Here is a 26,888-nt window from a genome sequence, read left to right on the forward strand (position 1 = left end):
CCTACGGTTTAGAGCCCGAGGTATTGGCCATGTTCCTTTGAGTGGTTATTAAGGTTATGTTCAGTTTCTTTTCTTGTCCCCTTTCTTAATGAAAGTTTGATTAAAAATAAATAAATAGAAGGATATGAATGCTCTTTTCCACTTGAATTCTTAATGGTTTATTTTGCCCTTAGAAAATTATGTTTGAGTGAACAGTACATGTGAGCTAGAGACTTCAATTTTATGTCTTCCAGTTTTGCCGGCTTGTCCTAATGACCTCAGATTATGGTCTATGGATACCCAGTACTATGGTTTTTGACCTTCAAATTCTTCTAGGCATAATTTTGAGAAGATATGGTTACCAAAAGAAGAAGGAAGAAAAAAATTTGAGAATATACAAAAATAAGGGGAGAAAGAGAGAGGTGAGAGTTTAGATTCTTGGGGAATCAGTGTAAAACTTTTGAGTAAGGAAATTTTAATAAATAGAGCTTTAGTAGAAAGGAATAATATTTACCAAAAAAAAGTAGAAAGGAATAATAGAAATTTGCTCGATTTATGATATATGCTCATGTATAATATGAGAAAAACAATCTCCTTATAATTCAGTTAGAGAAAGGGAAGATGGATGACATGTCTTAATTCCACTTACCAACCAACAGTATAAGTTTCTTTACCCCTCAAAAAACAATTCCTTTTGCACCGAAACAAACCGAAAAACCCGTTTTATAAAGTCTCTGTTTTTTGTTAACGCTGTCTGTCTCAGCTCTTCATAGACTCTAGTGCTTGACACGTAAATAATACATGTCCCAGTCTACCAATAGTCTATAAATACATACAAATACATACAAAAAAAAATGATTTTATGGCTAGAATGGTTTCTTGTATAACTCTGGTGCGCAAACTTTACTATATGTATTATGAGGTTTTATCAAATTCAATATATATTATTGAGAGAGGCTTCCCACGATGCTAACATATAATCTCCCACTACTAAATGGTAAGAGTGGCGTATTGTCAAGTAAGATGCATTTTATCTGAATTGAGAGCATGAATTGCATAGAAGAAAGTTGAGTGTATATCAATAAAATCTGAAAAGGCCTATTCTAGAGATTTGAAATCTCTAGATTCACAAATGGGAGATTTATGCCCGTTTGGTTGTGTAAATTTTTGGATTCATGAAACTTAGGGATTCACTTTCAAGATGAATTTAGGACTTGTTTGGTTACATGAATCCAGAGATTTCAAATCTTTGAATTCATGAATCTGAGAATTATACCCGTTTGGTTGTAAAAATCTTTAGATTCATGAAATATAGAGATTCACCTTTTTATACTAAAAACGTGAATATATAGATTTATGGGTAAGAGGTGAAATCCAGAGATTTAAAAAAACTATACATTTGCACATTCACAAAAATCACGTCAATCAAATAGTTTTTTAGGATGAATCCACAGATTTCATTCCACAACCGAACATCTAATTTTACAAATTATAACTCGATAGATTTGAAATCTATAGATATTTGAAATCTCCAGACTCATGTAACCAAACATGCCCTTATAGATTTCATTACAAAAATTCAAGGTAACCAAACAGTTAATTTTATGAACCATGACTCCATAGATTTGAAATCTCTAAATTTTTTAAATCTCCAAACTCAAGTAACAAACAGGCCAAATCTAATGTAATCTAATCTCCCAAATCTTATATTCCATAAGATGCTAACCTATCCATAGAAACATGAAAGTTCTTGTCTCCCAAATCTTATATTCCATAAGATGCTAACCTATCCACAGAAACATGAAAAGGTCTGTTAAGTAGACGAGCAGGTCAAAATCGGGTGTGATCTTGGTAGCCTCACATAAAGGGGGGAATATTTTATACATAGTCGGGGCTTCACCCTGATTCCGAAGAGATTAGAACTTTAAACTTATAGGAGATTTGAACTTCGAACTTATAGTATGAAGAAATTCAGAATCTTGAACTCAATGGTCATTCTTCGTTGATGCAACGCAACAATTGCAAGTCTTACCAACTATGACAAGGATCAGAAACATGAGAGAATAAAAAACACGTACGTACAGATTCGTTAGATGAATGGTGGCCCACCGCCCACCACGTTGACCCTTTGTTGGCTGAGCTGGCCCAGGAAAATGTGCCAAAAGATAGACCAAGGGCAAATAGTGAACAGATTATTCAAGAAAAGTGTGATAGAAGGCGATTTTAGGGCAGCAGATCAGAGAACAAACAGTGGCAGGTGCAGCTCGAACTTGAACCCTCAAAGTGTGATTCTTAAACACTACTTCCAAGGCAAAGCAAACATCAAGCCAAAGAACAAAGAGACTCAAGAGAGCAAAATATCAATCGCAACAGTGATAATTTTAAGATTCAATGACTCAGAAAATACCAATGCCGGCAGCAAACAAAACTTTATGAGAAATCCCCCATCACCAGGACTACCACTCACATATTACCAAGTGTGGATCATGAACTGCAAGGTCATTGAAAATGTCTCTTAAGTAGGGCATAATTACATTTCCCTGTATTATCATATGCAAGATAATGAGTAAATTGGTTTGTTCAATAGCATGTTTAAAGGTTCCTAAAAGAACATTGCCGTATCATGAGTAAATTGGTTGTCCAACAATATATGATCTAAAGCTGCTCATACAGTCTCTTCAAATATGTTTAGAAACTTATGCATCACAGGACAGCTCAAATCAATTAACCCGGCTTCCCAATCAAATGGAGTTGGCTAAACAATTTCTGTGCCACTACTACAATCTGACAGCTATCTTTAGCCATCGAAAACAAATTGTCACCAGGCAATCTAGGCTTACACAAGATTTAACACTTAAATAGAAAGATATTAAATTAAATCAAACAGAAGTCAGGAAAACAATTCAAAGTCAAGTAGACCACAATCCATGAGATAATGCCTCCCTGATCAAATAAGGTTGTAATTCAATAAAAAAAAAATCAACAATAGTTTAACCGCGGGATAAAACATGAAAAATTTAGAGTTTGTGAATGTTGAGCATGGGAAAATTCAACTTGGCTCTACATACTTATCAGCAATAATACAAAAAACAGTTTAGTATGATCAGTGTAGTAGTAAATTAATTATTTTACCCAAAAAAACAAAGTAGTAGCAATGGAAGCTATACAAAATCAAGGCATGGCATAACAAATGTCAGACCATCTAGTAGCCCTTGTTTCCACGAATCCGAGATCTCATGTCAACCTGAAGAAGTAGAAGAGATTCAAAATTCAAAAAACCAATAAACATGAATTGGAATGAAGCAAAATAAGGTCAAACATTCACTACAATTTGGTGCTACCCGTCCAAAAACCACAAGAGAAGATACTGAATATTTTTCCCCTCCAGTTTATAGCAATATAAGCCTACTGGAGGTCATAATATGTCCACCCTAATTGCCTGTTATGAAGAAAAGCTCATTTCTTGCCAGCTAGTACACACTATAATTCTTGGTTGGTATGTAGGGCACAGAAACTATATAGAACTCCGTTCATACAAGCAAGACACCCAGCATTTGAGGTCTTAGATGTTCAATTCTGACCAGTTGTTACTAACCAATCCCCAGCCCGAATAACCCTAAAAGCAAAAAAGGGCAAACCTGGTACTAAGGCTTTCGCACAAGCAGAGTCCCACAGGGACGGGGGGGGCAATAACCTTCCAACACCTAAATAAATCAACTCACATCAGCTGACAATCAGAATCCCACAACTGTAATCCCCCCCCCCCCCCCCCCCCCCAAATAAAAAATAGCATATGGTGCCATGGTGCATGAAATGTCAAGTGGATTATGGTCTATGAATAAGGGAACTAATTCTGGGAAGAATAATATCGAAAAGCCACTTGCTGACTAGCCTATTGAAAGATGGGAATACTGCACGGGGAAGGGGAAAGATGTCAAACAAGCGACTCTCTCACAGACAAAACTCAAATGTTGACTCAGTTCACTCTTTCTGTAGTTGGATTCCACATGATAATATCAGGGGAATAACAAGACTCCTTATAAGACAATGAAACAGATATAAGAACTTGCAACTCCAATTCTAACTCTAATTCTCTTACAATGGTAACTTGAAACAAATTAAATATTGAACTAATAAATACTATATAAATAAATTAATACATGTTAAAGGGGTTTGAAGAGACTCGCAACACAACATTCTACAATATCCTCTTCTCCTCCCCCATCTTTTTTCAACCTACCTTCTCCATCACTTTCCTTGATCTTGATATTTGTTGACAAAGAGGAGGGTAAAGGGGATCTCCCAGGTGCAACTAAAAACCTGACATACCATATTGCAGCTGTGATGTGAAATCCCTGCCGAATCAGCAGGAAATCCAATATATGACTCTACAAAAATAACCTTAAAGATTGCATAATTTTAAGTTTAAGGATGTAAAAGACTTACAAAAATTTAGGCCAAATGAGTTGTATACTTTTGATGAATGATTTCAAAGCGTTAAAGTCTACTTCAAAGATAAATTACTAAAGAAGTAAGACAAGAGTCCCGAGACAAATGATTTGTACAACTCATAGCCATAATTAATTTTTAAGGAAGTAAGACAAATTAACAAGACAAACTATTCGTGAAACTCAGCCATAACTGTCCTCCAAGCAGTTATTCAAAATAATACCAGATAACACTAGAGCCTTAGTTTTCAAGTTCTAATAATAATGCACCTTAAACGTCTAGAATTAAATTGCCACTTTTTAAGTAGAAGGTTGGTGACAGGCTGAAAAAAAAGAAAAGAAGCCTTGAAGAAGAACCATCGTATCCTACCGTGTGAACCAGGCTGAAAGTTATAGGTTATACACATAAACAAGTGTTGAGTAGTCATCTGTTTCAGCGGACCATTTGCTCCGACAGAACAATATCAATCCTATTTACTGAAACCTAATGACAAATAGAATGTGGATACTTTATGGTAAATAGACTAACCAAAATTTGTGTAATTATATTTTTCTTGTTCTTTACTATTTCTGTAATTATCTTTTAATTTTGATTACAAGTTCTTTAGTACAATGTTAGTTATCTGGGGAGATAAGGAGACTTTCCCAAAGTACAGCAAATGTATAAGCAAGTAATATATGAATGTAATGGACAGCGCATCAGCAAAATGAGTCTGTCCCTCTGAGAAGGCTCAAGATTAAAATGCCAATATAATTTGACTCCTTGCCTATTGTGATAATAAAATATACAAGTGAAAGTTACAGGGAAAAGGAGGAGAACAAGTTGAACAGCTAAAAAGCATGAATATATAGTTCTCAGCTTACAAAATATAAAATAAAAAGGAAAATAAATAATTGAACATGCCTGGCCTCTCTTGCAATTGAAAAATGTTTCTCTCAGACCCACACACTCGCTTGATATAGTTGGGGGCTTTTCTCCAGCACATTCCCTGTATGACCGGTTCTGGACCTGAATACAGGTAAACAATGTAGTAAATTTTCAAGATGAGGAGAAACAAAGAACAAAAAAAAATCATATTGGGAGGAGTTACAATGAGTATTGAACTAACAAAATTCAACAATCATTTCACAAAGCAAAGAACATTTTAATAACATTTTAAGCCATAAAACCTAAAGCTCATTTATATTCCTAATTTCCCGTCCTATTCTACTTGGTATATTCATAATTCATTCCCAGTTTAGAGCACACAGAACAAGATAAAGCAATGAGATATCCAATCAATGATAACCGAATTGTCAAATTTTGCCAGATTGAATAAGAAAGACAAAATTAAAATCCCTCTAAAGAACTGAAGGTGTGCAACAGATTCACTGTGACCTAGAGGCCACAATGGTGAAGCAGCAAACGAACAGGTTGTTTCACAGATTGGAATAAAGTAGGTAGACAATAAAGTCTTGAAGAAAGAAAAAAAAGGCAAACAGAAGATAAACCAGATGAGTCTAAGGGACACCTAGTAACAAATAATAAAAGAGCAACGCAGAGACAATCATCATACAATCATATTAGTTGATGAAACTCCTCAAAGACCCCAACACCACCCCACCACCAAACCACAATAAGAAAGGAGAAAACAAGAATCAAGACACAAACCACAGAGAAAAACAGATGGATTACCTTGACACAGTCACTTTCACTGAGACACTTGACAAGTTCCATAGCGAGGCCCTTGCAAGCCTTGGCCATGGTGTGTCTTTTCTCTCTAACTTTCTGCAAAACCAACACAGCTGATTCAGTTCTTTCAATTCCGAGACTTATCTGTGAACCATGATCAGCTTTTAATATATTCTGTTCTGGTTTACACAGTTTTGGTTCATATATAATACATGTTTCTAATTATGATTTCAAAATAATTTTCTGGATTTAACGGGAGCTGCAATCAATTCAATATAGATATAAAGACTTAATAAAAAGGGGGGGGGGGGGGAATCATGGTCAGGCAGTAAGAATTTAAGGTTTTTTTCTTTAACAACAGAGTGAAGATAGTTGAAATGGATTTGAAGAGCAGAAGGCTGTCTCTTCAAGGTATAGTGATGACAAGAGCAACGTATATGTGACCAACCTTACCCGGGAAATTTTTATGTTCACTACCCACGTTGATCACTCCCAAGTGGTTTTTCCAGCATCGAGAATTTGCCCACAGAAATGACAACTGGTCTTACTGAGAAGCCAAGGGTATTTTTTCTTATCCTCTGAGACAGAAAGTCGTATTTCTACTCTCTTTGATTTTCTTTTCTAAATGAAATGATATTCACTGGACATCCATTTTCAGGCACCTGATTAACGTAGACTGATCAGATTTTTATCTTCGAAGGTGCGGGCGGGGGGGCTGACCAGATAGAAATTAATGGTTTCAAGTTCGAGGAGGCTCAAGCTTTTAGTTTCAACCGATCGTAGGATTAATAAAACCTAAATCCAATTAAAAGGATCATGAGAAAGAATATGTTACCTTTGAGATAATCGAATAAGGAGGCTGTAGAGAGACGGCAGAACAGAGGATCGCCGACAGTGAAAGGGAGAAGACGAGATGAAGAGGCTGCCCGAAGTTGAGAGTTTTTTTTTTTTTTTTTTTTTTTTTTTGGTTACCCACACCAAAGCGGCAAGAGGGAAAATTTATTAATCGAAAGGCGAAGTCAAGGAACAGAATTACGTAAAGAGATAGTCGTGCAATCCAACGACTTGAGAGACGAGGAGTTGCAGAGGAGGAATATCGGATATGGGCTTCTCCTTTCGTATTATGACGGTTCTGTTATGTTTTTATATAGAATTCCATCTGTGCCCCTTGTTTCTTTTCAGAAAGCCATTTTTTCACCCGGATTTCGTGGAACTGGTTCTCAAATGTGCGAAAAACCAAGTTGGTGCGAAGAACAATAGACCGAGTCAGCGATTCACATGTGATCCGGTCCATTTCCAAAATATACAAAACCAGAACGGGCAAAGTATACATTTCTATTCCATTTCTGCCCCCAAGAAACATTTCCACAATTGACAATTGCGGCATTGCTGAGATCGTGAACTCCGCTTTCACCTGGATCGCCAATGAACCCTAGATCATCAATGGGGAAACGCTTTCACCTATGTCAAAACCTTAGAACTGACTTCTCGCTCTGTGTGGAACCCTAATTGTCCACAGCCCTCCACCTTTGCTTAATTATTTCTCGTCAATGGTGGAGGAAGTAGAAGTAGGAGCCAGTATGTCAGGTTCGGCGGCAGCAGCGTCAGCTGCCGGCAGCGGTATTGATGCTCGTTCGTCTCTTCCTCCACGTAAGAGGCTACTTGTTAGTCTGATGCAGAATGGACTTTCATCTGCGGGCTCTGCTTTGTCCGCTTCGTCTGTTCGATTACGTAAAAGGACCCAAGAATTGCCGAGTATCTCCGATTGCCATGCCTGTGGTGCTCGAATGAATAAGGGGGGGAAAGATAAGCTCCTAACGCTAGATAGTGAGTGGCGTCTTGTACTTCTTTGCAAGAAATGCTTTGATGGTGTAGAATCCGCAAAAATTTGTTCTTACTGTTTTGTGGGAGTTTCTGAAGACAGTGTGGGTTGCCGCGAGTGTGATCGAAGGATTCACAAAGCTTGCATTTTGAAGTATCCTGGGTATTCTCCATGCTCCAATTCGGGTTCGGTTTCTTTTACTTGCATTGATTGTTGGGTTCCAAGACCCCTGGCTAATTCAAACGTGGCTTGTATGAGTAGAAACCCTAGTAGAGACAAGATATTGTCAGATGCTTGTTCGGTGGAGAATTCTAGGGTATCTGCTCCTGAGGCTTCTTCCAAATTATTGGATGATGTCGTGAAGGATGCGAATTCGACTGCCGAGAAGAAGATTGCTGCTGCAACTTTGGCCAGAGAGAAGGCCTTCACAAAAGCAGTTGCAGCAAGCAGGGCCGCGGAGCTGGCTAGAAGTGCACTGAGTTTGGCTGTCGTAGCTGCAAGAGAGGAGAAGAAAGTGAAGGATTCTCCTGCAAGTTGTGCTTCGATCATTGACGATGCAGAATTGGCACTCCGGTTGCATCGGGCAATCAACAGCTCGCCAAGGATTGCCAAGAACTTGTGCTCATTAAATTCAGACAGCTCTCATTCTCCAAGACTATGGCACTGTAATGGGAATTCATTAGCGAACGCCTCTGATCCTGGAAGTCCTAGTGTTTGTGGAAAGCTTGAAGTTTGCACTGAGAACAAATTATTTGAAAACCCTGATAAAGCTATTTCAGAACCTTCAGTACGCATTGCCCCATCGGATCATGATTCTTCTACTAACTTGGTTGCTTTGGGGGAAAATACGAAGGTGGAAAAAGATTCTAAGTCTCAGGTGAAGCAATGTAAAGACTATGGTGAAGATAATGTAATTGCAAGTTCTAAGGAAGTGTTGAAAGCAGGTCCCCTTAATAAACTGGATTGTAAAGATGATAAAGTCAAATTGCCTATTAAGGAAGACGAGGCAAGCTGTTCCAATAAATTTGTTAAGTCTAGTGGGGGCAACAACAGTACTGAATCTGGATCCCAGTCTTCCCAGAAGAAGAATGAATGGGAGTATAATAATGTTGGAAACATGAGCCAAATCTCATGTAAGGGGGATTCTTCTATGCTGAAAAATAAAGTATGCAGTGAGTCTGATCGGTATTTAAGAAAGTACAGCAAGAGGAAGTCAACCTTTAAAGCATTTCCCGATTGTAAGTTTGTATTCCGTTATGAAGATTTGCCTCTTGAAAGTCAGGCTTCAGCCCCAGGACTACCTTGTCTGCAGATGAACTGTTCCAAGGTGTTGAGATCATTCTCTGATGCTTCCATCCAATCTCCTTCAGTTCCCTTGCAAGCTTCTGTATATGAAAGTGGGCCCTCTGGAAATCATTTGTGAACCTCACAGGTATTAAAGTTGCTTCACTTTCCCAGTTCATGATAATGTCTGTCTCCTTTACCCTTTTTAACAATTTTGTTGATCTAGAAGTGAGATATTGTGGTGTCTGTGATGCTGTGTCATCTCCTTATATATTTTTCCTCATAAACAAACTTAGAGATTCTTTACGTTGGTTTCCTTTCTAAATTTGTTATGTTTGTATTTCTGTTTTTGCTTCAGTTGCTTGGCAGTTCCTGTGTTTCTTTTCTGCTTCAGCTGGTTAGCAGGTCCTAGGTTTTAAATCTGCTCTTTCTTTACTTGATTTTCCTTTAGTAGTAAGTTTCTATGGGATGAGGATTCGCCTTGTTATGTATGGGAATACATCAACTACATTTGCATCTGCAGGTACCTTATTGTCTATTATCTCAACAAAAGAATAGGAGATGCATAGAAATCAGGTCCTTTCTTGATTCCCGCATACTTTTTTAGGAGTGTCAACCTTTTAATGTAGTTCTGGATCAGAGGTATCCAACTAGAAGCCTACAATCATGGCCTGCCATGAATTTATATGTTTTGCTCTAGGTCAAAATTAGGTTGTTTTTTTTTTAATCAATTTAAGTTTTGTGTTTGGTAGGACTTAGGATTGATGGTAGGTTTAGGTTATGTTGATGTAAAAGAGTCTGTCGATGAAGGTTACATGACATGAACTTGTAATGGTGGAATGTGTGGAATTGATCTGCAGCAATTGGGGTTAGGGTTTAGGGTTTTGAAAAGAGTAATGAGGAATCTGGGGTTTATAGTGGTCAAACAAGGCTGCAACTTTGCATTGAGCTTCCTTATGTTGAGAAGAGAATTCGATTTAAAAAAGAAGTGATTTCAATGGCTGGTTGGTCTGTGGAGGTTTTAAGGTGTTGACGCAGATCAGCACCAAAGTGAGCTTTTATCTTGATGGACAGCCTAGGGTTATGTTTTGGGCCATTTAATTAATGATTTCTATTTTTAAGGTCATCTGCCCGCATAAAAGCCACATGGCTTAATTTAGTACTGGAAAATTACAATCTCCATTGTGTAACAGTGCACTAGAAGATTGAACTAATTATCATGATTTTGGCTTCAGTCATGTAATTAGTAATCACACCTTCCAAGACTTGGTGGTGGCTTGTTTTTAAATAGAGTTAATTTTTCTTGTTTATTAGGACCTCTTAATTGGGTGTTAAAGCCTCCTAGTTAATGACGCCCATCTTGGGAGAATGAAATCAGACATGAGTAAATGATTTTTGCATTAAGCAAATCAGGCTGCTGCCTACCTTCCCTGTGAAAGAGTGTAATTTGTTGCTTAAAGTCCAGATTTCTGTTAGCTAAAGTCCAGGTAGCTGATTGTGCTTGGTGTTTAAAGTCCAAGTGGTGGTTTCCCTGGTGGCTTAAGTCCACAAAGAGGGTGGGTGCAAGGTGCTTGAACTCCTAGTTCATTAGTTGACCGTGGAGTCAGCCTTCGGAGTTGATCTACTGTAGAAGTTTTGCTGCCTTGAGAAGACTGGCATTTGGTAAAGAGATTCATCCATTCTCATCCCTCTTCTTTCTTTCTTTTTTCTTTCTGAAAACCCAATTTCCTTAGAAGTTAAACCAACAGTCCAGATTCACCATTAGGATACTTCCAGATTCAGCCCACTGCCTGCGTATATTATCCCCCACACTCCAAGTTGTAGCCACATCAGACTGCTAAAAATCCCAAAATAAGCTACCCTTCTTGACATGAAATTATCAAGAACCAAAAAACATGAAACCAGATCAACAAGAATCCATCCATTGGACTCCCCCCAAGTATGTTGAGGTCATTCTCAGTCACCTGCAGTCAGGTTCAATCCAAGTTTCACACCCATTCATTCAACGGATTTCAAGATCATGACTAGCAAGAAATTCACCCAAACACACACAACTCTAAAAACTTCTGTAGTCTGAGAAACCCACTTCTGATCATTAGAACTGAACCGTCTTTTTTAAATTCCCTTACCCATCTCTTCAAGCATTCAACCTTATTCGGACCCTGAGATCTCATCCTGCATCTTTTTGCTTGACCCCATAGCCTTAGATTGAAAAGGTTCAAGTAGGGGCTAACTTTTCTCAACTAAAAATTAAGGGCTAGGGTTTCAGGATTTTGAATAGTTGATTGTGATACATAAGAACTTAGGTTGTGGTGGTTGGATAGCTATGGAGAGATTTATAGTAGTGGTATGTATGGATGGATGGGGTTATATAGGAGTGATCCCTAATGTTTGGGACTGTACTAATGGTTCGATAGGGGGAGATTTAAGTTTGGAATTTGGGTTTCTTGGGGATTACAAAAATTCAAGAAAGGGGTTTAAAACCTTTGGATTTTGGATGGTATTTTGATGTACACCCTTGATTGGAAGAAGGGAATGATATCTACAGGCTATGGGATGGATTTCTAATGGATTCTGATGATTAATGAGTACTGGAGATAGGTTTTAAAGAAAACGAAAATAGAAAGAAAGGGGGTTACTGGGGATTGGAAGTTAGAGGAGTAAACGAGAAAGAACTAACTGTTATTGAAGAACAGCCTGTGGAAAGCTTGAATTAATCCTTGAACTTTGAGAATTTTCAACAATCTTGAAGCTTCGTTAATAGATATAAAATGGGACACTTGGATCTCTAATGGGCAATTACATCAATATATATAGCCAAATTGGCTGGCATAAGTGTCAGACTACAATGGAGACCAGGACTTAATTAGGACTGGAGTTACTATGCCACGGTTATTGTTCATGTGAACAGTAACTATAGCTTTTCTATTGGAATTACAACTTCAAATAAGACTTAAATAAAACATGGAAACACCTCTTCTAGATTTCATCCAAAACCAATTGCTGCATACTGAGACATCAACTGGTCAGGGAAATAGAATGTTAAAGCCCAGAATTAAAATCTCAAAAGGCATTGAAAATCCTAGACAGTAGACGGATGGATATGCAGTTTTGAGGTCTTGAAGTTTTCAGCAAGAAACACCAGAAAAGTTGGACTCCAGTGTGTATTCTTTCTTCTCCAGCCCAAAAACTGATGAACTAGCAACAAAACACACTTCTAGTAACCAAATGACAACTCCTGCAGTAGCAATGGACCTTCAAATGGATCTCAGAATTGGGATAGAATAGAACACAGAACAAAAAGAATAGTTAAGTTTTTTTGAGGGTAGAACACAAAACAAAAAGAGAAACTTAAAACTGGGCAAAGTGAGAAGGGGGGAAGGTTTAGATGGTTGAGCTTCCTGGTCAACCTAAACCTCTCACCTCATGCTGCTTCATATTGCTAAGTTAACAACCATGCTTGTTTAGTTAATCAAATCATTTCCTTGTTCGGCTCCCCGCTCTTATTAAATATTGAAACAGCAGTTCCAATAACGTAAAGATACTTTAGAGGTAGTCCCAATTCTCTTATTAAATATTGAATGACGACTTAAGTAGTAGTCCCACTCATGGTGTGACCAGTTTTACATTAAGGCAAAAAAAAAAGAAGGAAGAAGAAGAAAGAAAGAGAAATGGCTAAACTGGTTATGGTACCACATCAAGCCCATGTCACCCACTCAAAAAAGAGAATTGGATCGAGATCTCGCTGTGTTGGTTGGATCCCCCTCTCCCCAAACCCCTAACTCGAGGCTCCAACTTTGAAGGATATTAGGGGTCAACTGGGGCTGAAAGTTGCTGTCCAGCTTATTTCAACCCTTCTGTATACGCTGGTGACTTGTGAAAGAAAATAGTATCGACAACTAGACATGAGTCCCATTTCGGACCCCCAACTGGGAAATTACTACGCTGAAGTAAGACTTTAAAATGGCCTATTATACACATCATATACTCATACATCAAGTCCAGTATATAGCTTTTTTAATATGTCCATCTCTTATGGCATTTTTCATGGCAATATATAAATAATCAATTTCAACTAAATGAGTTGGTTAGTGTAATTTTTAAACGAATTAATAATCATATTAGAATATTAAATTAAAGTCTCTTTCTATTCATTTACAACCAAACATGGTGTTGTTTTGGTATGATGACTTCATTCCCTAGTCAAACATTAGAGAACTCATAGAATAAATCTTATAAAAAGAGTATTTGAAAATAATTATCTCAAAAAAAAAAACCTATAGTGGACCTAAGCACATCGTCTCATATTCCTAAATGGATAAATAGAGATATCTCATGAGGTCTCAACGATATGTTGAGAGTTTTCCTACTGCGGGTGGGTGCTGGGGGGTTCAGATGTTTTGACTGCCCGAACTTAATCGGCTGTTTCACTTGCTGCACTTCTTCAGGAAAGAGAACTTTGTTAATGCTGTGCCTAGATTAATTCCTCTAGTTTATTCGTGATGGTTGTCTTAATTTTGCAGGTGATATGATGATCTGCTGATTAGTCCCCAACTTAGTAGTTAAGTGCTGCCAAATAAGGAACCCATTGTCTTTATCTTCACCCTCACCCTTTGTATATACTCTACATTAGTTGGACGATACTCCAGAGAAGTCCGGGGACCAAAACTTGAAGGAACTGATTCTTTATTTATTGGGAGTGGTACATAATTTAGTTTCATTAGATGCTTAGTAGTATTCTGAACGACTGCTGACAGTGTTGCATTGAAATTTGTTATGTTATTAAATCCTTTCGAGTCTACGAATGAAGGAGGATTGATTCTTCATTCTTCTCCAAAAAAAAAAACACAATAATTACTGCCCGCGTATGAGATATGGTGCATGAACACAGTTATATCCTCTCTTATTTTATCTTTTCTCAAGCAGACTTAGAAGGCCCAATTTGAACCACCGCCAAGATGAGGAAAAGAAAATGGACGTATTGACGTTATCTGCTCATTGACTATCGATGTGCATCGTGTATCTCCATTCTCCCCTTCCCCACCGCAGCGAAAGTGTGGAGTGATACTCTTTTCTTCTTCTTTTTCTTTTTCTTTTTTAATGAGTTTAGTGAATCGAAAAAAGATACCACTTATGACCTGCAAATTGCCTGTTAGAAAATTGAAAATTTCCGCCCTGACGCAGCCCATACTCTTGTGTTGTTTTTCCTGATTGAGGGAACAGTTTTATTAGAACGGAAGAGAGCAGTAACTTTGTACAGTAGCCTGTAAGTATACAGGACCAGCACGGGTTTGGATTGGGACTTCATGTTGTTGATAACAAGACAAATGAAATCTGGGGAAGATAGGGCTTCCTTCACGTGACATGTCCTCAAAATTGCTGGCCCTGTGCCGTTTGTATCTCTGTTCTCATCCATTCAGAAAAAGAAAAGGTGCATGACAGACTCATTCAAATTGCCAGCCTCAAGTCAATCTTCTTCAGTTTACCGAAAAAGAAAGAAAAAAATCCATCTTTTTCTTTTTCAGTATGCTTCGATCCATTCATATATTCAATGAATGATCATCTTTTTCAATTCCTATTGTTTATTAACTATGTAATTTATTTATCTTTGATTAGATTTTTTTTTAATAGAAGTTTTTTATATAGGGTGGGGATGTACAGTATATTAATGTCGTCGGATGAATAGAAATCTAGGATCTCCCTGAGGAGGTTAGGCTTTTACCGCTTTATTAACACACTATTTTGCCAATGGAAGGATAGTGGAGTAGTTAAGAACGTCACTTCGGCGACATATGTAATATCCCCATCGCCAATTTTTCTATATGTATAAAAGTGCATTTGTTAAAAAAAAAACACACTATTAGATGTTTTATACATTAATAAATTTTAAAGCGGTGAGATAATCTTTATTTTTTTAAATTATCAAATAATATCATCCTATAATCCTAGGTGCCAGTGCCACGAACATATATGAGACATCAATCAAGAAAGCAGCAGGGCCCACTTATCTACTTACAGTGGGAAATGAGAGAATTGGACATCAATCATTCAATCAATCAATATCTCAATCAATCAAAGAAAACAAATGCTTTTGAATTTGAAGACGCGCCACCGCGCGCGCAGGAGCATGTAAAACAAGGACAACGGTTCACAATCGCAGCATATTCGAAGTATTATGATGACTACGGTTCGCAGCATATTCCAAGTATTATGCTATCCCACTTTTTTCCTTCCTTGTGGCGGTATCCATCACCGTTGAAATTGCTTCACTAAATCAGCATAAAGGTTAAGCGAAATTTTGGATTCCCGAATCCAAAATTCTGGTTCAGTTTTTAATTTCCATCTAAATTAAATTTTGATTCAAATTTTGATCGGACGGACCTAAATGTATGGCATGAGTGTCTGTGCAGGACTAAAACAAGGTCCACCACCATGCAACTTGCGCACGTATATTATTCTTCCTTTCTTTCTTTTTTAATTAATTATTCTTCCTTACGTCTCACGGTCTCAGTGTCTAGAGACTCTAGACGCCGGCCCCTTGGTCATTTTTCTTCCTTTCTTTTTCCATGAGCCTTGACAGGTCTGGCTTATGGTTTTTATCTGTCTCTACGTTCACTGTTGTGCTTAACATAATTAATATCCACTTTTAAACATTTAATTAACAAAATGGAATTCGAATGTGTCACTCTTAATTATTCCTGGCTCTCTTATGACTGACTCTTAAGAAACAAATAAAAACTCGATCTCGATCGAACAAATTGCAATTGAATATTTGAATGAATACAATCAAGGAGACACACAACAGAAATGAAAAGTAAAACCAGACGAAGATACTCTCAACTGCCCTCCGATCCCCTCTTTTTGTAGCTGTTACACACATTGCAAAAGCAAAAGATGGAATTCTGAAGTTTCAACGAAAGAACAAATGAAAAGAGTTTGAAGAAGATAAATTTGAATATGTAGTGAAGCATTAAATCTAGTTTCCTGCAAGAAAACAAAACACTACAATGTCAAAAGATAACGTCAATGGGTCCAGTGTCTATCTTCTCTGTATGGAACTGGGCTGCCACTAATTGGCACTTGCTGGCAGTCTATAAGTCTATTTGATTTGATTATATATATGGCATTAGCTAGCGTGGCCAAATTAATCAAATGTCTGTGAATACTATTCTCGTCAAAATTTACTTACCATGTGAACTTGTAGATCGAGTTTTCAAGACGACACGGCCATGAAAGTGGCAGTGTCTGTTTTCATTCTGGGAAGAAACGTATGTATCTTGCTTGCAGTTCTATAACTCAGCAAGTCAAATTCAAATACTGCTTAGAATATTGTGGCACAAAAGATGGAAATTTTTGCTCAACTTTCTTTTGAGTAACATGCAGTGTCACTTTAATTGGAGGGGTTGGCAACATCAAAACCAACTTTAATTTCAAACCTAACTTCTCCCCGTTCTAGCTGCCTAGTTTTCTTCTCTTTCCATGTTTTGGCTTTCTCGTAGCTAGAGAGAATGAGGACCCCACAAATTATTCGAATCCTCTCTTTCCATGTTTTCTCAAAATGCATTCAGCTTCTTGAAAAACGTTTTAATATTTGGTGTAACCACTTTATGGCATGATGGATCAAACTTTATATCTCATTTCAATAATTTTGTAATTTTTTTTCTTTTCTTTTCCTTTTTCAACCTTTAAAAGCCAGTGAAGCGCTCCAGATTCTCAAGAGACCAAAAATCTTTAGGAACATATACTTCGGTCTCCAATGTATATGTTAATTTCAAGCGTGGGTACCGAATGGATATGATGAAAGTGATTTTGAATAAAGAGGAAAGATCTTTAACATTGAATCTAAAAAATGTCATGTACCTTAAAAATGAGGAGAAGCATTATACAATAATATACAAAAATTCATGGAATTTAAATTATCCTACTAGTGTTGTGTATTTGATACTAAGGAAATCCACATCCTCTTCTTCGCCCCTTTTTTTTGCTCCTAAAACATGCAAATATTCATGGAATGTGGCTATATTACTTCCTAAACAACCTAGCGGTATGTAGAAACGGCATAAAACTCAAAATCCTAATTTTGATATAATTATTTTTTTGTGCAAAATTTGCATAGAATTATAATTCTATCCCTGGCAATATTAACTCAAAGAATTATAATTACAACCAACCCAAAACATGTGCACTATGCAGTCTCAAACCCAACAATGGAACGATTGTGAAGCCTTTGAGAGAATCCAAGACACACCAAAAAGGGGGGGGGATGTTAAAATCTTTAGGGATAAATAAATGTGGTACCTATCGGAAGGGGTAATTAGGTCTAAACGTGCAAATTTTCTATTTAAACAGACATCCAATAACTCATTGGACATTTTGGATGCCCTATTCCCATAGGCACGCCCACCAACGAGTCCAAATCATCTACCATCGAACAAGACATCCATCCATGCGTCTAGGCGTTGATTTTTTGACTGGAAACCGTGGGTTCACATCCCACAATTCTCACCCCACAATTCCCGTAATTCTATCAAGATTGCTACATGTGAGAGGAAATTATCTAAGGATCCCAAACAAGTACCATTTTATGGCATAGTCCCCCACCCTTTATATAAACTCTTCAGATTCAAAAAAGCATAATAATAATAATTATTATCTAAGGATCAAGAGTAGACCCATTAGGTTGTGAATCTTGTATTTCTAAAAAAAAGCAAAAGGAAGAAAAAAAAACTAGAGAATTTAAAAATTTATTAGATTCAGATCCTAATTAGTTTCAATTTTGATCTTAGAAGAGGAAAAACGACAAACAAGTACCATTTTATGGCATGTGACTTTTAAGCCAAAGCTTGAGTGACCATTGGTTGTTTGTTTTCTCTATTAACTTATTCTTTTCGCTTTATCACCTTACCAAGGAAAGGCAAACTTGCTTGAAACGTCATAAAAGCCACACCACTCTGATCAACTGAAGCTGTTTTCAACTTTCTCCGAGAGACAACGAGACTCAAAACATTGAGGATTCTTGAAACAATTTCAGATTCTTATTTCCCACACAAGCCGTTTCAGTTCAATGTAGACTGAAAGGGAGAATCGATCGATTTATATCCTCTTAGGTTATCAGCCTTAGGAAATGGGCTGGCATCGCATCAACTGTCACCTTTATTGTTTTTAGGCTCTCTTTTTTTCGGTAAAACTTATTTACGACTCCTCTCCATCTTGCTATGAAGGTTTTTTCTTTTTTGGTAAAAAAATGCTATTAAGGTTGATGACAACAGATGCTCATACATTAAGCAAAAGGAGACTATATGGAGAAAGAGCCATGCTCAAGCCTCTTTAATTACCATACACACTATATTGACCATTGTACATGGAAAGCTGTAGAATTTCTCTCTCTCTCTCTCTCTCAAATGGTAGCACTTTCCATGATTATTGTTACTAGCACACTATTGCAAGAACAAGAATGATAAAAGAGGAGATTCGCTTTCCCTCCTCTCTTTTGAAGAAGAACAGCATCACTCCTTTCTTATTCGGCCTTGTTGAACGTCCTATCAGACCTCTTTCCTGCAAAAAAGATCAATTGTGTTCATATGTTTCAATACATACACATTTGCAGCATTCCTATGTATCTTAGGTAAGAAGGATTTCATCAAGGTTTAAGTTCCAAGTATCTGAAAGTGTATAAAATGTAAGAAGCTTACCATTTTCTTTTCCAAGCTTTCTTTAGTAGTGGTGGGGAGGAGGAGGAGAAGCGTAAGCGTAATGTTTTGGAGCTGGTGGTGGTGGCGGCGACTTGTACTTGTACACTGGAGTGGGAGGCTTGTAAGGTGCCTTAGGTGGTGAATGTGGTGGATACTTGTGGACTGGTGGTGGAGGTGGTGGTGACTTGTACTTGTAAACAGGGGTCGGAGGCATGTGAGGTGGCTTATAAGGTCCCTTGGGTGGTGCTAATGGAGGATATTTATGCACTGGCGGAGGTGGAGGAGGTGATTTGTACTTATAAATAGGGGTTGGAGGCTTGTGTGGAGGATACACATGCACCGGCGGAGGTGGAGGTGGTGATTTGTACTTATAAACGGGGGTTGGAGGCTTTTGTGGTGGCTTGTGAGGTGCCTTTGGAGGATACACATGCACCGGCGGAGGTGGTGGCGGTGATTTGTACTTGTAAACCGGGGTTGGAGGCTTGTGAGGTGCCTTGGGTGGTGATGGTGGAGGATACACGTGCACCGGCGGAGGTGGTGGTGGTGACTTGTACTTATAAACGGGGGTTGGAGGCTTGTGAGGTGCCATGGGTGGCGATGGAGGAGGATACACATGCACCGGCGGAGGTGGTGGTGGTGATTTGTACTTGTAAACAGGGGTTGGCGGGGGCTTGTGAGGTGGTTTGTAAGGTGCCTTGGGTGGTGATGGTGGAGGATACGCATGCACCGGGGGAGGTGGTGGTGGTGATTTGTACTTGTAAACAGGGGTTGGCGGGGGCTTGTGAGGTGGTTTGAGAGGTGCCTTGGGTGGTGAAGGTGGAGGATACAAATGCACCGGCGGAGGTGGTGGTGGTGATTTGTACTTGTAAACAGGGGTTGGCGGGGGTTGTGGAGGTGGTTTGTAAGGTGCCTTGGGTGGTGAAGGTGGAGGATACAAATGCACCGTCGGAGGTGGTGGTGGTGGTGATTTATACTTGTACGGTGGGTGGAGATGAGGCGGTTTAGGTGGCGCTAGGGGAGGGAATTTGTGCACCGGGGTGGTGGTGGTGGCGGTGGAGACTTGTAATGGTAGTAGGGAGGACCAGGAGTGGGAGGAGGTTTCTTGGGTGGCGGGGGAGAGGAGTAGGGGTAGTGAGGATGACCCCCATTGGCGTGGAGTGGGAAGCAAAAGGACAGCAGTAGCACCAGAAGAGTATTGCCAAGGAGGGTTGCTGCCATTGAGCCGCACTGGACTCCCCCCTGTCTTCTCATGATCGGTTCACCAATCTGTGTTGGAACTCTTTTAAGTCTTTACCCCAACCTTCCTTCCTATATATAGCTTGCCGATTTACCTTCCGAGTTCCAATTCAAATCTCAAGTAGTAAGAATTTGATAGATTTTTACAAAAAACAACAGTAATAATAGATAGATAGATCTAGACTGAATATGCAGAAATGACAGGCCTCCCTCGTGAAATAAAATAGTACAGCCCAGCTGTGGCTAGCTTCAAAATTTGACTTAACTTGGTTTGGTTATTACAACTTGTTACCCTCCAATACTTGTGGGAAGGAATGGAGTGGAGTGGAGTGGAGTGGAGTGGAGTCATGGAGTGGTGGAACGTTTCTGGTTTCTCTTGATTGACTGACAAATCTGACGATGACGAGGGTAGGGTAGGTACGTAAATCCGGTCCAAAAGATGCAGGAAAGACTCTTGTCAGCTTTCAGGTTTGTCTGAAAAATATGAACCTAACTTCAACCAAAAGGATGAAAATCAAAAACACGAGAACGTAACGTATGCACAAACGCCATCGATTACTCCATGATTTTGAAAAGAGATTATCTTCGTTGAAAAGTATTTCCTTTTAAATTTCAATATTGTATATTGTTATGGAAACATTATGAATGAATCATGACCACACCCATGATCTCGCATCAATCTCGTGGGTCCCACACTGTCTTTCTTTTTTTTTTTTTTTCTGAATTATCTTTTATCAATTTGTTTCTGTCTAGGCTGCTGTGACACATAGTGACACATTCTGAGTCTCTGACATTACATTCCACGAAAAGAGGAATTGACAAAACCCACCTCCAAGGCTCCAAGGCTCCAACCCCCAAATGACTTTTCCTTTCCGGAACTGGAAAAGACTAAGGACCCCCGCCCGTGTCTTTAATTGGGATTTGTCCAGATCTTTAATTAGGGTTTGTCTTTTTTGCATACATAGGTCTTTAAATTTATTTGTTGCCGACTGTCACCTCTCAATCACCATTTCTTTAGCGTGCTCGCCAGTTCATTATTGTCTCTCTCTCTCTTGACTTTTTGTACATTTGCTTGTTTCTTTTTCCTTTTTTTTCCCCCAAATAGTATGACATAACGCAGTAAATTCTTGTGCGTAGTCGGTAGCCATCTTTCTTTAACGCTATACTGTACTTAGACAGGTTACTGAACGAAATACACACTAATGCAATGAAACCTTGGATCCAATTGTGCCGACTTCTTCTCATAAATACATTTTATTACTTTTTGCTATTCCAAGCTTCACTCCTCTACGAACTAGTTCCGGTGACTTCTCTATGCTCTTCAAGTCCTATTTCTAAACGCATTAATAGAACTTGTATTGTCGAGAATCTTACGGGACATTTTGTTCTAATCAAATCAAAGTTTTATTTTTGTTTATCAGCTTTTGCAATGGAGCTTGAGGCTATTAGGATTAATCTATTTGTCATGTTAGAATTCCGTATTACTCATGTTGTCTTTTTTTATTATTATTATCTTGCTGCCATCAAAGCTTTACACAATCAAGCCATCAATCTCGCTTGGTCAAGTTATGGCTTAGTCCAAGATATCATTCGGAGCATTTGTTGTCTTCAATATGATAGAACTGATAGAGATATTATTGTAAAACTCTCTAATTTTCTTGGTTTTGATGAGAAATAATGCACGCTTATCAAAGCTTTAATTTCTTCACCTACTTACTCAGTTAAGCTAATTGGGTCTTCTTCTAATGGTTTTCTGGATCCCGATGATTAAGACAAGGTTGTTCCTTGAGTCCTTATCTATTGTTTTTTATCATGGAGGTCTTATCTTGTTTTTTTGATGAGTAAGTGAATTTGGACATTCTGAGTGGAATAAAGGTGGGATTGGGGTATCATAAATTTCTCACATCTTCTTTACTGATGATACGTTTTTTTTTTCTATAAAGCTGAAACGGAAGAAATACTTGCTTTGAAATTCGTCTTGAAACTTATCTCTGACATGACAAGCCAATAAATTAACTTTGACAAAGCAGAGCCTTCTTCAACAAGAGTGCACCGAGAGCAAATGGAAATCGGATGTTGGCTATTTTGCGAGTGATAGAAAATTATAAATAGAAAAGGAAACCTCTTACTTGGGAACAACACTGTTGGTGGGGGAGGGAAAAACAAGACTACTACAAATTGTTATGGATCAGATGGTTAGGAAGATGACGTGTTGCAAAGCAAATAACCTATCATTTGTAAGAAGGGGAATATTAATGCAATTCGCAATCCAATCATTAACACTCTATCAAATGCAATGCCTCAGATTCCCAAAAAATGTATGCACAAAAATATAGGCGATATGTCGACCATTTTGGAATGGGAATCCAAGGAAGCACAGGCAATTAAACATGATTTTTTGGAGAAATTTTGCCAAATTAAAGAAAAGGGCGGATTGGGATTCAATAAAATTGATGATTATAACTCAGCTTTATCACTCAAACAAGGCTAGCGATTTAATCACTCAACTGCAAACGTTGTGGGATAGGATTCTGAGAGCAAGATACTTCAAAATTTGTTTTGTTTTTTATACCAAAGTGGGCAAGAAAAGAGGGTCATGGACATGCAATTGTACCTCAAGTATATACTCCCACAACTAAAAACAGTGGTGAATCGACGGCTATGAAATGTAACGCTGACTTCTTTCTGATTTGTGTGTAGAAATTTTCTAAATATGAGTATACTCCGTATTACTCATGTTGTCTTTTTTGTTTATTATCTCGCTGCCATCAAGGGTTTGTACAACCAGGCCATCAATCTCGATTGGTCAAGTTATGGCTTAGTCCAAGATATCCTTCGGTGCATTTGTTGTCTTTAATATGTATGTTTTCGTTATGTCCTTGAGGGTTGTAATGATCATGCTGACTTCCTAGCCCCTGATGTTAAGAAGTCTTAATCTAGTGGCGTTTGGTGGCAGTCCCCACTAGCTGGTTTTGTATTTACTATTTTTCCTACTTCTACTATTACTTTAGAGAATCTAATATAATTTTTTGCTTGCCCCATAGAAGAAAAAAAATGAATACATACTTTTTATTCTACAAAAAAATAAATGCATACCTTTTAGAAAAGAAAAAGATATATATGACCTATATTGATATGTATCATATCAACTGTATCCAACATAGATACCTATTAGCTCCTATCTTATTGTATCTTTGGATATTTTAAACCTTGTATTTATGTGTGTTGCGTCTTTGATTGTTAGTATTAGATTTTGGGCATGTATAACCATCTTATTATGTTGAAATTGCATATTTGCAATGTATATTAAGTGTGCACACATTATAGAATAAATAATAAATATTTAATATTTAATTACAAAATTATATCAAACAAAGCCTCTAGGTTTATGTAATATTTGATTTGTATTCTATATCGATAATGTATTTCGTTAAATTAAAAATATTTTTACAATCATGATCGACATAAATATATGAATTTATTATTTCGTTTAGTCATTTTTACTGATCATTTTATTTAATTCAGTGTAGAACGTCAAATAGGTAAGTCAATTGTCAAATTCCATTGTCACTCCAATCATTTCAATTACGAAAATTACAATGACAATTTTTTCTCGTACAAATGACAAATTTACAGTACGTGTATCATGATTTGTTATGGTGACAACTTTCGAAATGTTCAAATGTGATGAGAAAAAAAAATTTTACTTAAAATTATCAACAAATCAACAATTAAATTTGATAAATCAACAATTAAATTTGGGTTTTATCACCATTGACATGAAAAAACAAACTCTCTCTCTCTCTTACATCCACTCCCACTGGAAACTTTCCGATGCAAAATCTGCTTTGAAAGCCGGCGCTCCAAGTCGTTTTTCCTGAGTGGATGCATCCATGTATTATGTATTGATTGCATTACCATTTTGTGAAAATCAAGTTAGCAGAGAAGAAAACGAGTATAAAGTGCCCAGATATGGGTTGTAAAGGAATGTGAGAGGTTGATTCATGTTGTTCATTCCTTGCACCCGACGTGATTTCCAAATGAGGTTGTTCTTTTAGAGTCTTTAATTCGGGAGGATAAAATATTTTACTGCCCCTCCAAAGATTGCTCTACGTTGTTGGTGAATGATGATTTGCAGGTAATTAGAAAATCAAAATGCTCCCCTTTGCATAAGGCTGTTTTGTGCGCAATGTAAGGTTCCATAGCATTCAACAATAGAATGCAAAACTCAATGAGAAAAACAACAAACATATGATGTTTATGGATCTTGCAAAGCAGAAGAAATGGCAGAGACGTCCCAAATGCCGCTTTTTCGTGGCAAAGTCCCATGGTTGTTTGGTGATCACTTGTAGATGTGGGTTGTGTTTCTGCTACTACTATGGCTCTCCAAAAGTCACAGTTTCATGGCCTTTTGTGGCTTTGGAGGGATTGGGCATGGATGAGCTTTGCAATTTGCAGACGCCCATATTTCTTTCTCAGATACACTCCTGGATCTACCAAAACAGCATTTTGTATCCAATTTTTTTCACAATGATGTGCTTTTCTTTTTTGTTTTTTGTAATTTTTGGATTAAAAGGGGAGTCACCACTTTCATAGTAGGTGGTGGGTTTGTGTAAAAAAATTTAATTGAAAAAATAGAATAAGGGCAAATTGGTCCTAAAATCTATAATTTGTCCTTAAATTGATTTTTTCTATAGTACTGTGGAGGTACATGCAAAGTCTCAATCTTTATGGACTAAAATTGACATAGACCAAACCTCAGGGGGTCCAGATGAAAATTACCATTTTCTAAAAATGTATATTGTTTGGTTGCCATGAGTGAAAAAATGAGAGACAAGCTTCATTGAATCAATGGAATTTGTCTGGTGATTAGCAACCCAATTTTTCTATCCCAAGAATTTTTAAAACTTTACAAATTTTGTGAGATTTTGTGAAAAAGTTTAGAAAAGTAAAAGTGCGACCAATCACTATCATTTTTCACAAAACCCTTCATATATTTATATTTTTTTTTCACCTCATTACACATGAGGCTCAATATTTTTTTCTATCATTTTTTTCCATTCCACTTTTGCTAGCAAACGCAGCCAAAAGGTCCATGCACGGTGAAAAGGTAAAAAGGTAGGCGAAAAAATAAAAGTTGGGAAATCAAATGTGATATCGAGACTAATTTATACGTACATTAAAATATTTGGATTTTATAAAAGAATTACCTGTGGTCCTGTGGATCGACACGATTTGTGATTCTAAGGAAAAAGTTAAAATAATAAGTAGAGAGCCGAGGAAAGGGAATAAAACGAGGTTGGGGTTGGAATTTGAAAATACTCTTCTCGTTGTTAAAAAAAAAAAAAATAAAAAAACTCTTATCGTAAAAGTAAGTAATCTCTCGGTTTTATCACCTAACATTTACTTATAAGTTTTTTTTGGTCAAGATTTTCACTTACAAGTTATAACTTATAACCATACGGAATGGATCATAATTGATAAATCAGTTACTAAAAATCTAAAATTACCGGACACTTTTTCTTTTTTGTTGGAAAAATTACCGGACACTGGATGATGGGTGAACGTTGTGGACCAGCCATATTGGTCCCCGGCCACGCCCTGCCAGATGATCATCCATCTGAAACAGTTCTGTCCATGGCAGGTTGTCCATCGGCTGACTGTACCGTGTACGAATTGCAGAAGGAGAAAAAAAATATCTATCCAGCTCATTGGTAATCAACACAGCAGGAGCTTGATTCTTAACTCATCAAGATTTTATATTTCTCAAGGGAAATGTTAGTGTGTTCTCCGCACCCATAGCACTTGAGATCTTGTGTCTGTTGTAAAATATATTAGAAGAAAAATCAACTTGTGAAATTTGATAAAAATATACATTTTATAATATGTGATGAGAAAATGTGAGGAGAATACGGACCTCTATCCAAACCCCTAACGTTTAAAAGATAAAGACTCAGTGTTGTGTTAATTTCTTTGCCATCCTTCTCTTTTTATATAATATAACATAATTTTGTAGATTATTATTAATCAAAATAAGAAACCTATAGTAATACATTAGCAATGGTTTATGATTATGGTCGGAGAGAAATCAGTAAAGAAAACTTCATTATTGTTATTAGTCTTCTCAAAAAACTGGTACTAAAACACCCAAAATCAACTTCGAGAGTAGCTTAGCTGGCAAAGACTAACGCTTCCATATAGGAGATTAGAGTTCGAATCTCCTTGGGGTCCGCCTATATTAATTATATAAAAGCATCTTGAAGATGTAGTGGTGGAACGGGCAAGCTGGCTCGGATGAACCTCATTTAAAAAAATAAAAATAAAAAAAAAAAAACACACCCAAAACTTCATTTACAAAGGCATCAACTTACAAATTTATAACTTCCAAAACCATTAAATATAAATAAATAAAAAACAACATTTGCAAGTGCACTTCAGCTCTTTTGATTTAACCTTAGATACAAATTTAATGACATGATAAACATCAAATGATACCCAAAAAAAAATCCCTAAAAACACTTACCTAGTTCATTACCAAACCTTCTTTAAAGATATAAGGTCAGGGTTTGATTCTCGGTGATGATATATAAAGTAGCACCATCACCAATATATGTAAAATTGTCATTTAAAAAAATAAAATAAAATTCCACCATATGGCATTTAATAACATCAAATAATTACATTTTATGTACACACAACATTGGGTTTTTTCTTTTTTCCCCTGGTACGAAGTAAGGACATAACATTGGGTTGGG

General features: G+C 37.4%; 3 protein-coding genes and 1 pseudogene across 4 annotated transcripts; 2 read left to right on the top strand and 2 right to left on the bottom strand.

Moving 5' to 3' along the window:
* Positions 1 to 1,713: 1,713 nt before the first annotated feature.
* LOC149027442 (cytochrome C oxidase assembly factor) lies at positions 1,714 to 7,066 on the bottom strand. Its single transcript, XM_089162593.1, has 4 exons — positions 6,935 to 7,066; positions 6,103 to 6,195; positions 5,332 to 5,436; positions 1,714 to 3,223 (listed from the first exon to the last, which is right to left on the bottom strand). Exons 2-4 carry the CDS (start codon positions 6,169 to 6,171, stop codon positions 3,182 to 3,184), a joined length of 216 nt encoding a protein of 71 aa, XP_089018719.1. The 5' UTR covers positions 6,172 to 6,195; positions 6,935 to 7,066; the 3' UTR covers positions 1,714 to 3,181.
* Positions 7,067 to 7,456: 390 nt separating this feature from the next.
* Positions 7,457 to 14,748, top strand: LOC149027443 (uncharacterized). Of its 2 annotated transcripts, none has more exons than XM_089162604.1 (2): positions 7,457 to 9,353; positions 14,132 to 14,748. In XM_089162604.1, exon 1 carries the CDS (start codon positions 7,650 to 7,652, stop codon positions 9,342 to 9,344), a length of 1,695 nt encoding a protein of 564 aa, XP_089018730.1. In that variant the 5' UTR covers positions 7,457 to 7,649; the 3' UTR covers positions 9,345 to 9,353; positions 14,132 to 14,748. The 2 variants fall into 2 exon arrangements, with proteins under 2 accessions (XP_089018730.1, XP_089018723.1); XM_089162597.1 differs by lacking the exon at positions 14,132 to 14,748 and adding an exon at positions 13,729 to 14,125.
* A 3,840-nt stretch (positions 14,749 to 18,588) lies between these two features.
* On the bottom strand, positions 18,589 to 20,685 carry LOC149027444 (uncharacterized). The gene is made up of 3 exons (XM_089147699.1): positions 20,634 to 20,685; positions 18,898 to 19,956; positions 18,589 to 18,760 (listed from the first exon to the last, which is right to left on the bottom strand). The coding sequence occupies exons 1-2, from the start codon at positions 20,683 to 20,685 to the stop codon at positions 18,920 to 18,922; spliced, it is 1,089 nt and encodes a 362-aa protein (XP_089003825.1). The 3' UTR covers positions 18,589 to 18,760; positions 18,898 to 18,919.
* Positions 20,686 to 23,965: 3,280 nt separating this feature from the next.
* LOC149027445 (E3 ubiquitin-protein ligase RSL1-like) lies at positions 23,966 to 24,729 on the top strand (annotated as a pseudogene).
* The last annotated feature ends 2,159 nt before the right edge of the window (positions 24,730 to 26,888 follow it).

The sequence above is a fragment of the Hakea prostrata genome, chromosome 1, assembly GCF_041222555.1.
Source record: "Hakea prostrata isolate BN-2017 chromosome 1, UWA_Hpros_2, whole genome shotgun sequence".
NCBI classification, from domain to species: Eukaryota; Viridiplantae; Streptophyta; class Magnoliopsida; order Proteales; family Proteaceae; genus Hakea; species Hakea prostrata.